The sequence below is a fragment of the Halyomorpha halys genome, unplaced genomic scaffold (genome assembly GCF_000696795.3).
Source record: "Halyomorpha halys isolate HHAL.00 unplaced genomic scaffold, Hhal_1.1 Scaffold456.1, whole genome shotgun sequence".
NCBI classification, from domain to species: domain Eukaryota; kingdom Metazoa; phylum Arthropoda; class Insecta; order Hemiptera; family Pentatomidae; genus Halyomorpha; species Halyomorpha halys.
In genome coordinates this window covers 1,056,659-1,068,851 of record NW_027106823.1, presented here as the reverse complement: position 1 = coordinate 1,068,851, position 12,193 = coordinate 1,056,659, and the positions used below count along the sequence as shown (strand labels likewise).

The 12,193-nt window shown below is 30.1% G+C and overlaps 1 protein-coding gene across 2 annotated transcripts in view; it reads right to left on the bottom strand.

The window, feature by feature from the left end:
• Window positions 1–2,330: 2,330 nt before the first annotated feature.
• The window catches only part of LOC106692150 (protein PALS1), a gene marked incomplete at its 3' end in the record, with an annotated part of 447,466 nt that continues 437,603 nt past the window's right edge, over window positions 2,331–12,193 (bottom strand). For both annotated transcript variants that reach the window (XM_067045121.1, XM_067045122.1), the window contains 2 exon segments: window positions 2,331–2,537; window positions 7,252–7,457. In XM_067045121.1, coding sequence (XP_066901222.1) covers window positions 2,331–2,537; window positions 7,252–7,457 — 413 coding nt within the window.

Here is a 12,193-nt window from a genome sequence, read left to right as displayed (position 1 = left end):
TATAAAAAATTCAATAAAATATTTTAAATATTTAATATATAGAATATACAAAATATTCACTAAATATTTCAAATAACTAGCTAGTCAACATTTCACAAATTCAGTCATCATCAATCAAGGTAGAGAAACCAAGATCATAGATGGGCCGACAAATACAGCACATTTGCAATCAACATATAAAATATACAGCACTGCTTTGCTTCAATCTGAATAAAAAAAAAATATATTTTGTATTTGACATATTCCGTAAATTGTACCATAGATTATGGTTTAATTATTATTTTTGGATAGTCTATTGAGGGACCACAGCAGAGAGAAAGAAATCTCTGTTAAGAGTAATATCTTTGGATCATCTCCATTCAGAGGCAAATCTAAAACTTTTTTTTTTAAATGTACCATTATTCAAAATTTGCTTTGGTTATATCCAGGACATTTATGAAGATAGAGGAAAAATATAAATATACAATTAAAAAGCCAATTAAAAATCATAATAATTTTACATTGTTTTCAAAACCAGATAATAAACTAGAGTGTAATAATTTGTAATGCTCTCAAAAGAGCATCTGCCCCGAATAAATGGTATTTAAAATTGCTATTAGTTAAAATAAGGCAGTCAATTTTTTTTGTAAATTGAAATGAACAAGTTGGATGGATTCACGACCAATCATAAAATAATTATTTATTTGTGAAGTAAATGAGATATCATTTAAACTTAATTATTAACAAAGTTAAGAGGTAAGTTTGTCACACACGTGCAATCATAGTGGCTACAACAATATTTGAGATGAAGATTCCTAATTAAATAATTAATGGTTCAAGTCTGCCTTGCTTTGATATATCCTTATATTTCTATTGATAAATCCAATGATATAATATGCCTAAATTATTGAGAGGTTGAAATAAATTTCTGAAAAACAGTTCAGTAATATTGAAAATAATCGATCCCTGAGTTATCAACTGTTAAAATATATAATTGTATTATGTAATGCACTGTTTTAGTTCAAAATGTCAAAAAATTAAAAATAAATGTAATTTCGAACGGTATTGATGTCAGTTATGAACCAAGTAACTCACGAGATTATTTATTTAATTTATTAACTTTTAGGAAGGTGTTGATTTTCAGCAACTTTAATAACATTTATAAAATTATAATAAAAACTTATAAACAATTGCTATTAAATGTAGAGAAGCAAATGTAGCCAGTGATATCATTATCAGTGGTCGTATGTGGGCTGCTATCGCTCTGACCCAGAGTTGCAAATTGTTTCCAAGTTCATCGCGGCGTAGTCCAAACTCCTTAGCGACTAATTATTAATAAGTTAGCGAGTAAGCTTCCTAACAAACACAACGTTCATAATAGAGATGAAATGCCGTTCTCCTATGTCGAATGTTTTTTTTCATTTTTCAAAAAACGAAAATAATTCAATAAACAAATTTTAAAGAAACGTTTAAATTAAAATTCTAGTCAGTATAACATTCAACCGATCTCTGCACAATTATTCGTTAATTTTAGTTTCCTTCTTTGACAACGGCATTTAATTATACCTATGAAATAATGTATTGGATATTATTTTAGTAAAAAATTGTAACAATAATTTTCAACGAATCAGTTTCAATCTTTTAAGTAAAAATAAATATATATTGTGTATAATTTAAATTTATTATTTAGTAAAAAAAATTAAATTCATTATTTATACAAAATATGTTTATAATTCATAAAAATTGTATTTATCATTACAAAGGAATACGATTTATAAAATTATATTTATTATTTATAAAAATGTATTTATTGTTTATAGATAATCGTATTTATAATATATAACAAAAAAATTTTTTTTAGCTATTTGAAAAGTAAATAAAAATACGATAGGTATGCTTCTATTTCGTGCGGGAGAGAAAGTTGAGATTCAGGAAATTAAAAAATTTAAATGAAAAAAGAGGGAAGAATTAATCGTTTTTAAATGATGATTGTGATGAATAACTAAGTTTTTATTTATTTGTGTTCTTCACAGACCCCCAACAATCTCCCCCTTATTTGTGATCGTTTTTAACTTTTCTCAACGAGGAGATAACCAGCAACTTACGTAAACATGAAAGCAATGTAATCTGTAATATTAAGCCAAGGCTACCGCAGGATTACTGTGTCTCAAAATTAAAGATGTTAACATTACACACTCATAGATGGTTGTGAGTATGAAAAAAAGAACAGATTGCGAGAGCATGGAGCTTTGATAGTCGAAAAACTATAATGCAGGTATTTGTCTCCATCAATTTCGAATTCAAAAGCTTTATATTAACGATTAAGAAGATACTAAGGAAGCACTACTCACCAATGGCTCGTTAGTCTTCTCGATCTTGATAATTTTGATGTTGGATTCCTCCGGTAGGTCGACGGGCTGCTGGGGGTCCGGTGCCATCCCCAAGGTGGTGGCTGCCCTGTCGTGCGCTGTCAGCAGCCCTTCGAGCTCGTACCTAGTGAGCAGTTCGCCAAGTTCTGCCGCTTCCGGACTGCTACCTGTCCTCAGCAGCTCTTGCACCTGCAACATACAACAATACAATTAATATATAATATAACTTTATTATACATAGCAATACCCAAAAATACAACGCCGCAAAGAGGAGTCGCGGGAGTTGACCAGGACATCCTGCCCATTCGAGGAAGGCAGAGACGTGACTCAAAAAGCCGCTACTTGGCAATGCTCCTAGCGTACACCGTTCTTATCTCAGTATCACCTCAGCTGTGACCGTCTCAGTCGTTGGCAATCACGACTTTTTCATTGTTTTGAACTCGAAGAGCAAGGGCTTGGGAATTTTCTTAACGTGAAGGACAGAGGTAGTATTTTTTTCTATGCGCCTGACTATAAACGACGCGATAAAAGTAAAATTCGTTCTTATACAAATAACACTATAATAATTCTTCAATTGTATAATAAATGTATCATACTATCAGGGCTGTATTTTACTTCACCAAGTAGAGCCCTGAGCACATATATCTGGTCTCTCCAGCTTAGAGATTAGGGTCTCTTCAAATTATTTTCTAAGCTACTTAGGGTTATAAACAACACAATTAAAACCATCAATTCGTTTAATATTTGAAAATTAACAGACATAAAAAAGAAAAATTAAACGTTTACAAAAGGTACTTTTCTTAATTTTGGATTAGCAGAATCACAAATTACTTCTTAAAAGTTTATTTATTTAAATATATATTAACAACAGCCATAAACTGCTTAATTATAACTTACAGCTCATTTTTTATTCATTTTAATTTAATTATTTTAAAAAGTTTGACTTATTGTGTTATTGACTTATTTGAAGCCTTGAAACCATAGCATTAATGTAAGAAGATGGTCAGGGTTGCGGTCTAAAAAAGAACAAATAGTTTATAACTATCTAATGTCCGACGTTTCGCCCAACTTTACAGGGCTTCATCAGGGCTGTTCATAGCATTCATGCATTCAGTAATTTCTAGAGCCTTTTTATTGGCATCGCTCTAGACAATATTAGATAATATTTTTATAACAATTTTGAATCAATATATATATAAAGATAATGGTCGAATCTTGTTCACAATAAACTTTTGAATGACTGAACCAATTTACATGTTTTTTTTTTTTTTTAAACGTCCTCTGTTGCCGTGGTTTAAGGAACTAAAATTTCCGAATTCTCATATATATAAAAAAAAATATGAAAACAATTAAGCGTTTTAGGTTTGTAGCTCGGAGAGTATAAGTTTTTTTCATAGTTATTGTACACCAATCAATGCGTTTCTTTCTGAAGAATAAGAAAAAATATCACTGATTCCATTAAGCTATCTTATATTTTTTAAAAAATTATAAAACCGATGTGGCTGTGGCTCGGGATAAAGTAGGTCAAAAAATTTTTTTTGAAAAAAAAAAAAAGGAAATTATTTTAGTTTTTAGCATCGTCTCAAAATACCGAATACAAATTTTCAAAGAAATTGGGTTCAAAAAATGTTATTTTCCAAAATTGGTATTTAAAGGATTCTTGAGTTGCTAAAAAGGAATAACAATTTTGTTTCTCTCCTAAAAAACCTTTTACCACACTTTGATAGATCAGTCGTTCTGAAAAACAGCTTCTGTTTTGTTCCTTATCGCATATATTGATTTAATTTTTGTTACAAAATCATAATAATAAATTATACGTTAATGTTTAATTTTAACTACATACAATAATTTTTAACAAAATATCGATTATGTTCATTAAATACATATACATCCTCAAATATGGCATTAGCGAAGTATTGCCGGGTCAGCTAGCATTAAATAAAAATTCATATGATCTCGACTAATAAGTAATTGGAACAAAAAAAAAAAAGGAATAATATAGTGCTATAATATTTTTATAGGTTTACAATAATTTTCCGAATGAATCAACAGAGCTTTTGTGATTAGTGAAAATGAACATTAATAACCGATATTTATAATAATAATAACTATAGATAAATAATAATAAAAATTTAAATTTAAATTTTGTGAAATTTAATTCAAATTTATAAGTGCACATTTCCACCAATCACAACAGCTTTGATGAAGATCTGCTGTATGGGTCAGAACGTTGGTTAGTAAATAGTTGAAACTATTTTTTATTTTTTTGGCCCTAACCGAACCATTTCTTTTTAATTCACATACGGCCAATCACCTATATATAATGTGACCAAATTGTACTTTTCTTCGTTTGTAAGAAAATGACCAAGAGAACTGTCGACTTCAGAGCGGTTACCGTTAGGAAACGTTTCACTGTACTAGATAGGGAACCTGAAGAGAGGCTATGATATATGGGGTAACAACGATCTCCGTCCAACTTATAGCTATGACCAAGGCGTTATCTAAATCGATCTGACGGTTAATAATTTAATAAAACCGACACATACTAAATGATTATTAGATCTTTGAGAGAGTATGCAACCACCCTCAAGTTTATGTACAAAGTACATAAAAAATACAGAACTAGCAATGGACAACCACAGCGCCAAGATTACCAAGCCATTGAATAAACCACGGAACTATTGCTTAACTAAGGATAATCGACTTAAGGCAAGTATCCACAGCCAACTAAAACAGTAAATGGTCTGTATCGTCCTAGAGTAACGGCACTGTCGGGTCGTCGGTGGATTAGAGGCAGAGGTTTCTCAAACTGGGCAACTCACCAAGTTCTTTCAAGTTGATGTAAAGGGTGTTTTTTTAAGCCCGATAGAACTTGAAATTGTAAAAAATAACACAAAAAATTAAATTGTAATCAAAATTTTTTTTTATTCGAAAGATCAATACGTGACATTAACATTTGAAAATGATTTCGGGCATATGGGCACCGCGGCTGTTCTTGACGAAGCGCATTCAGTAAAATTGTGTTCAGCGATGAGGCGCATTTTTGGCTTAACGGGTTTGTTAATAAGCAAAATTGCCGCATATGGTCGTGCGATTTGACACCTCTCGATTATTTCCTGTGGGGCTACGTGAAGTCACTGGTTTATGCTGATAAACCAGCAACAATTGACGCCTTGGAGGCCAGCATTGTTCGTGTTATTCGTGACATACGGCCAAAATTGGACGTCCAGAATGCGCTTCGTCAAGAACAGCCGCGGTGCCCATATGCCCGAAATCATTTTCAAATGTTAATGTCACGTATTGATCTTTCGAATAAAAAAAAATTTTGATTACAATTTAATTTTTTGTGTTATTTTTTACAATTTCAAGTTCTATCGGGCTCAAAAAAACACCCTTTAGAATCGGTTCAACAATTTATTGGATGTGAGAATTCAATCGGCGATTTCATACAAAATTGTGATATTAAACGTAAAATTTATAATTCCTTTGATTTGGTAAAATAATCCAATGGACGTGTAATACATGTAACAAGTTAAAAAATAAAATTATACTGAAACCCGAAATAAGAATCTTTGATTCCTACATTTAATTGACAAATGATTGCATTCTTAACAAGTAAGGGCTTCAAAACCAAAAGAGTTATTAAATTAAAATATTTCGATATAGCAACGCCCCTGATTTCTAAACAACGCAAAAATATCTGCGAAAACAGGGACATTAAATAGGTTTCCAGGGACGTCATTAACCAAACCATTTCAAGGTAAGGGGACTCTCTAAATTATAGAACTTATTTAGCAATGCTGCATAAATACATTTGGTCGCCAAAATACACAGCATACCAATCAATCTATGATCGGACAGATATACAATACATATATTTACATGATAAAATATTTATTTTTTAACGTTTTTCGTTTTCAATAAATACAAATATTTTAATTATTTTTTTGTTATTTTTTATTTAATAATTTCATTCAATATGACAAATTTATTCTCCTTAATTAACTCTCTCAGACCCTCTCCAGTGATCCGCTACCCATGTTCGATCGGTTTAACAAATTTAACGAATTTATAATCTTAATATTTTCTTGAGACTGGTAATTCTTTAATAAATAACTCAAATACTATCCAATTATAGTCTCAAAACTTTATTTCTTTTATTCGTCGTATTATAATTTTTGACTGTTTTTTTTTTTAATGGATAATTAACTAATTAGGTAATTAAACATATGTGGGATATACTTATTAACAAAAAATAATTTTACTTAATGTTTTTATTTTTTTCATAGATATAAATGTTTTGACCTGGGCAGAATAGCCTGAATGAAGTTTTAGAGTTTTTAAATTATATGCTTGCAAAGTGGTAATGAGGTAAGGTAAATTATAAATAATAATGTTAAGTAATTAAATTGTTTGTAAGATCATACATATAATAGAAACTTTTTGTAGTAGATGTCCCTGAAGATGGCCGGATTGGCCGAAACGTTGGACGAATAAAAGAAATAAAGTTTTGAGACTATAATTGGATAGTGTTTGAGAAATTTAGCGAATTTATCATTAGATAGCAATGAAAATAAAACCAAGGACATAATAGTCACAGCAGTACATCAATTTACAGGAAAATAAATCATTAATTTAATATATTTAAATATTGTAAAAACCATTAAAAAAAAGTAAAAATGATTTTTTGAAAAGATTTTGATTTTTAATTATCAAAATTTCCTTCTTTAAAGCCAATTACCTACACTACATCTCTTTCTATGGACATCGGTGACAAACTGGTCCATCTATCTTGAAGCAATTCTAACCTCTCAGTTCATCCTTCATTTATTTTAATTTACCAATCCCATTAGTTAGGAGACCCTTGTGAGATTATTTATCTTAATAAGTACAAGATACTGACCTCCCTGGCGATGGCCAGCGACGACGCAGTGACTGGCCTCCCCGGAGAGATCTCTCTCAGCTTGTTGTGGGTCTGGAGGGCCTTCCTGAAGGGGTCCGAGGCGAAGAGGGCTGCCACTCGGTCCAGGTCTGTCTCCAGGCCTTCCAGTCCCGACCTCCTCAGGGCAGACTCCAGCCGCTCGAGGGCGCCCCGTAACTCTCGGTATTCTGCAACAAAAATATAATGAATCAGTAAAACTACGATTAAATGCATAACAATAACTGAACAAATGTTTTGATGATATGTTAAGAGTCATTAGAGAGAAACTTCTATCTTCTCATGTTTAATCAAAAGTGACCAAACGCTAAAAATATTTTAGTCGCGACAGAAACATTATCACACTGACAACTAAAGACAAACCAATGAGAATGCATAGACATCCTGCTCAGTTCATACAAGATAGCACAAGAGCAGAAGTTTTCATCTTTAAAACAAATAAACTATAGCCTATTCCGAATAAATTGAATACTAAAATATGCATGTAAGCTAATAGTTAACAAACTATTTACGTAGTCAGGCGTTCTACCAGTTAACTACCGATACTACGATTTATTAGAAGATTTATTTATTTTATTATATTTATTTATTTATTAAATTTATCAGAAGCTCTCACAGATGAGGAAGCTAAAATTACATTAGTGTTTGAATTTTTAAAAGCATATCGTCTTCTTTCCAAATTATAACTCCTCTTCCATTTTAATTTTTTTTAATTTAATTTTATTTATTAATTATTATTTTTTATTTTTATCATTTTTTTTTTACTTTTTTCATGCCACAGGCGTTGATGACCAGAGGGTTTTACGCCTTTAAACAACAATAAACAAACAAACAAACTATTTACGTGGTGAAATTAATCTAATGAATTTTTTTTTTTAGATTTTTTATATTTTCACACATTTCTAGTTTTAAATCAAATATAAGTTTATATAAAACGAAGATTGGCCGGGTGCTGTAAGAAATAAACTCAAAGAGTATTTAAACTATTTAATATGAGCAACATTTCGCCCCACTTTCATCAGAGCTTAAATAGCATACAAAGAACTAGCCTTAACTTAGCAAAGGTAAGTAAACCAGCCTTGATTTACTTTTCAGTTACTTAATTTAAGTACCCACACCTTAGTTTACTTTTATTCTATGTTACCTACTCTCTTACTTTGTTACATTATTTTAGTTGTTTGTTTCTTTTTTAGCTCTGATGATTCCATGCGAAGTGGTGCGAAACGTTGGATTATATCAAAATATTTTAAATATACACGGACCACCTTCCATTTATATATTACACACGGTCAATAAACGATCTTCCAATTCTGAAGTTTATGTTTACATCATTCTGATTTCTTTTAAAATTGTAATTTTTTTTTTCATACCTCTGCCAGCATCAGTGGTTTGATTTTAGTAATACTTAACATACATGTATATAAGTTTGTTATTACCAGAAAAGTGTTATATTCCTTGAAAAAATAAATTATTAAGTATTGTAGACTTTTAAAAATTAATTATTAAATAAAAATAGTTTTATCATTTTAAAATTACTTATATTTGTATAAATATTTAATTAAACGTTCATATTTCGGAAGTATTCTATAAATAATAAATATGTACTTATACATATAACAGTACAGTAAACATCTGTAAGAGATTGGCTTGTTGATATACTTAATATTTTACATTTTTTTTATCTGCATATTTTTATTAAGGACATTTGCCATAAACAAAGTAATAAATAAACTTGTCATCGAATCTTTTATGAATACAAAATAAAGTAAAGTCTATAGGACACTTTTAGTTATAAATTAACATTAATGTCAATTCAAGAAAACTAATGACTGATAACGATTAAACCTAGCGTAAAGTGTTTAAATTAAATTTTAATTTTACACCCGTACTTATAAAATTGTAATTATTAATCAAACTTCATTCAACAATATATCTAGTCACATTTAAAAAATACTCATGATAGAAATAAGTTCGATTCTTATAATGCTTAAGTACTTATAAATGGAATTTGAAAAAGGAGGGAATTTATTATAGAACATAAAATCGCTTTGACCAGGATGATATAATCTGTGATAGGAATGGATATATCATTTCTATAAATAAACTGTTTACAAATAAAAATGCAAAAAAAAGATCAACAGACCAAACAAACTGACATAAATTATCATACTCAAAATGTTTCTCGCAGATTTTTTTTTTTTTCTGAACATAAGCAAAAATATTCCGCCTCAGTTGAGATGTTTAAATAAAATGTAGCAAATACGGTAAATGTTTACGTCTCGGAACGGAGGAGTTCAGGAATAGACTAGACTGAGAATCGAGCTTGTTTACAGACAACAGTGAGAACCATTCATAATTTTGGCTGCTATGTATATATATGTATGTAAATATATTATACATCAATTTGTCTATGGTTATATTTTTTTTGTGGGCACTACATGCCTTGAAGATCTTTGGTAGGATGATCAGTACTCTTACTCTCATTTATTGTATGAGGTATCACAAAAGTCTAGGCAACTTAGCGTACTGGGGTCCAATGACAATGATAAATCAATTTAAGTTATTTTCATTGCTTTTTCAAATCTCAAAGTAACCTGTTACAAGAACAGGAACATTTATAAGAGCTCAAGAGGCCCCTGAGAAGACCCCAAAGAAGGCAGACAACAAGGGTCCTAAGATGGGACCGTGACAGAAGAGTGTGACCACAAGATAACTGTACACCTTTATGTCCTTCGATCAGAATGCAACACCTGCATCCAACTTTCCTCCTCCAATAAAAGTTCCTTTCTTGTTTTTTTTGTTATTGATGATAATACCGCTATATTATTACAATCAGGTTTTGAGCATACAGAAATCTTACAAGAAAAAATATTCAATAAACAACAAATTATGCTCGATGTTAAGAAGAAACTGCAATTTACAGCTTAATTTTTATTTTCAAATTTATATTAGGTATTATTCATCTTTTGTAATCTCAAAACCTCGTTTAGTGAACAAGTGAATAAAATTGAATATTTGTAAGCAATATCAGTATTAAATGCTATAAAAACCTTCATTATCGAAAATGGTAACCTCATAAATTAATTAAACTATTTATTATTTATGCTGTACTAGAAGTGTTAATGAAAATAGGTTGATCACGATAAGTTTCGAAAAATAATTTTCACTATAATTAAAGAATATATTCACCCTTTATTTCAACATATACAATTCTCAGACCAATACTTTTTTTTTGTCAAAAGTATATTAATTTTGTATAGGAAGAAGATACTTGACTGTAGGAAGGTAGTTGGTGTGGCGGTCAATATAGGTATCAAAATAGTAAAAGAAAACTTTTTATTGTTAACCAACGTTTCGTCCCACTTTGAAGAGCTTCGTCAGGGCTGTCTTATTGCATTCTTTCATCTCTTCTTCAAACAGACAGCCCTGACGAAGCTCTTCAAAGTGGGAGGAAACGTTGGTTAACAATAAAAAGTTTTCTTTTACTATTTTGATACCTCAATTGACTGCCACCCTGACTATCTTCCTATAATATATTAATTTTGATTAATCTCTCTATTAAGTTATTTATAAGGATTATTACGACAAGAAAATCGGAATAGATGTCCACTGAATACTTAAAATAGGTTCCACTAAGGTTTGATTTAACCCTATCTTATATATTATTTTTGCTGGATAAATAACTTTTTCTAATGATACACTGACCCAATTAGCAAAATGAAGGTACCTTTTGAAAGGGATTTTTACTTAGTATGCGGTTGCACCAAATATATGCAGAGTATAGTTCATCTATATCACGAGAATAGGTTGGTTACCTGTAGATAACTCATCCTCTTCCTCTACGTATGACAGAAATGTCGAGGTAGGAGGTATTAAAAAAAAAAGTTGCACCGAATATTGTAGATGATACCAAGTTTTCTCTACAATTTTTACTCAACATTTGAAATGTAAATAAATTCGTTACATAAAAAAAAAAAAATCATCCAAATCGGGCCGTTATTAACAAAGATACAGACAGCGTACTGAACAACAGAATACCAATTTGGAGGTTTAAGAAGTCAAACGTAATATTTTTTTTTATGAGAGTTATTACTTTATGTAGTTTTAGTAACTAAATCGTTGCATATTTGATACTTTGTGACAAATTCTAATTATTAATTGCAATTATGGTATTTATATAAAGTTAGTATATTCGGAAAACGCATTAAAATCGAATCAAAATATTATAATGTCTTTTGTGCTTTGGTACAGTTAGGAAACCAACCTAGGAGATTATATTTTTATTAGAATACTGTCTAAGTCTAAATGAATAAACAATTTGAATTTATTCATTAATTACGTTATTCTTTTCGACCAAAAATAAGATTAATTATATCCTGCGAGAAATTCCATGAACTCAATATTTTCATTAAACGAATTTATTAAACAAATTGAATTACTGACAAATTATTTGTTAATGATCAATGTGATTTAGGAGTAAATATTACAAAACATGGTTATGTGCTTCTGCGGTTTCGTTAAGAGTATTCGTTCCTTTCTGATGATTATTGCGGAATAATAGAAACAGTTGAAAAGATTTCTCGATTAGCACACAAAACTGGAAAACCGATTGTTGGATGGTATTCAAGATTTTCGGCGTTCAACTGTTAAGCACATCAATGAGAAAGTTAACAAGCACACAATATTAATAGTAGAAACATTGCTCGATTAACAACAGTTGCTCGAAATTATTAAAGAAAATTTGGGAGATTGCGCACATCACACATCTTCCACTTACTACCCTATTTTAGAATAGACATTTTTTTTTTTTTTGATAGATTTATTTATTAATAGATATTACAATCTGCCACACAGTTGTGGGCAATAGGTAATATTGATGAATGATCTCATACATACTAAAATAAAA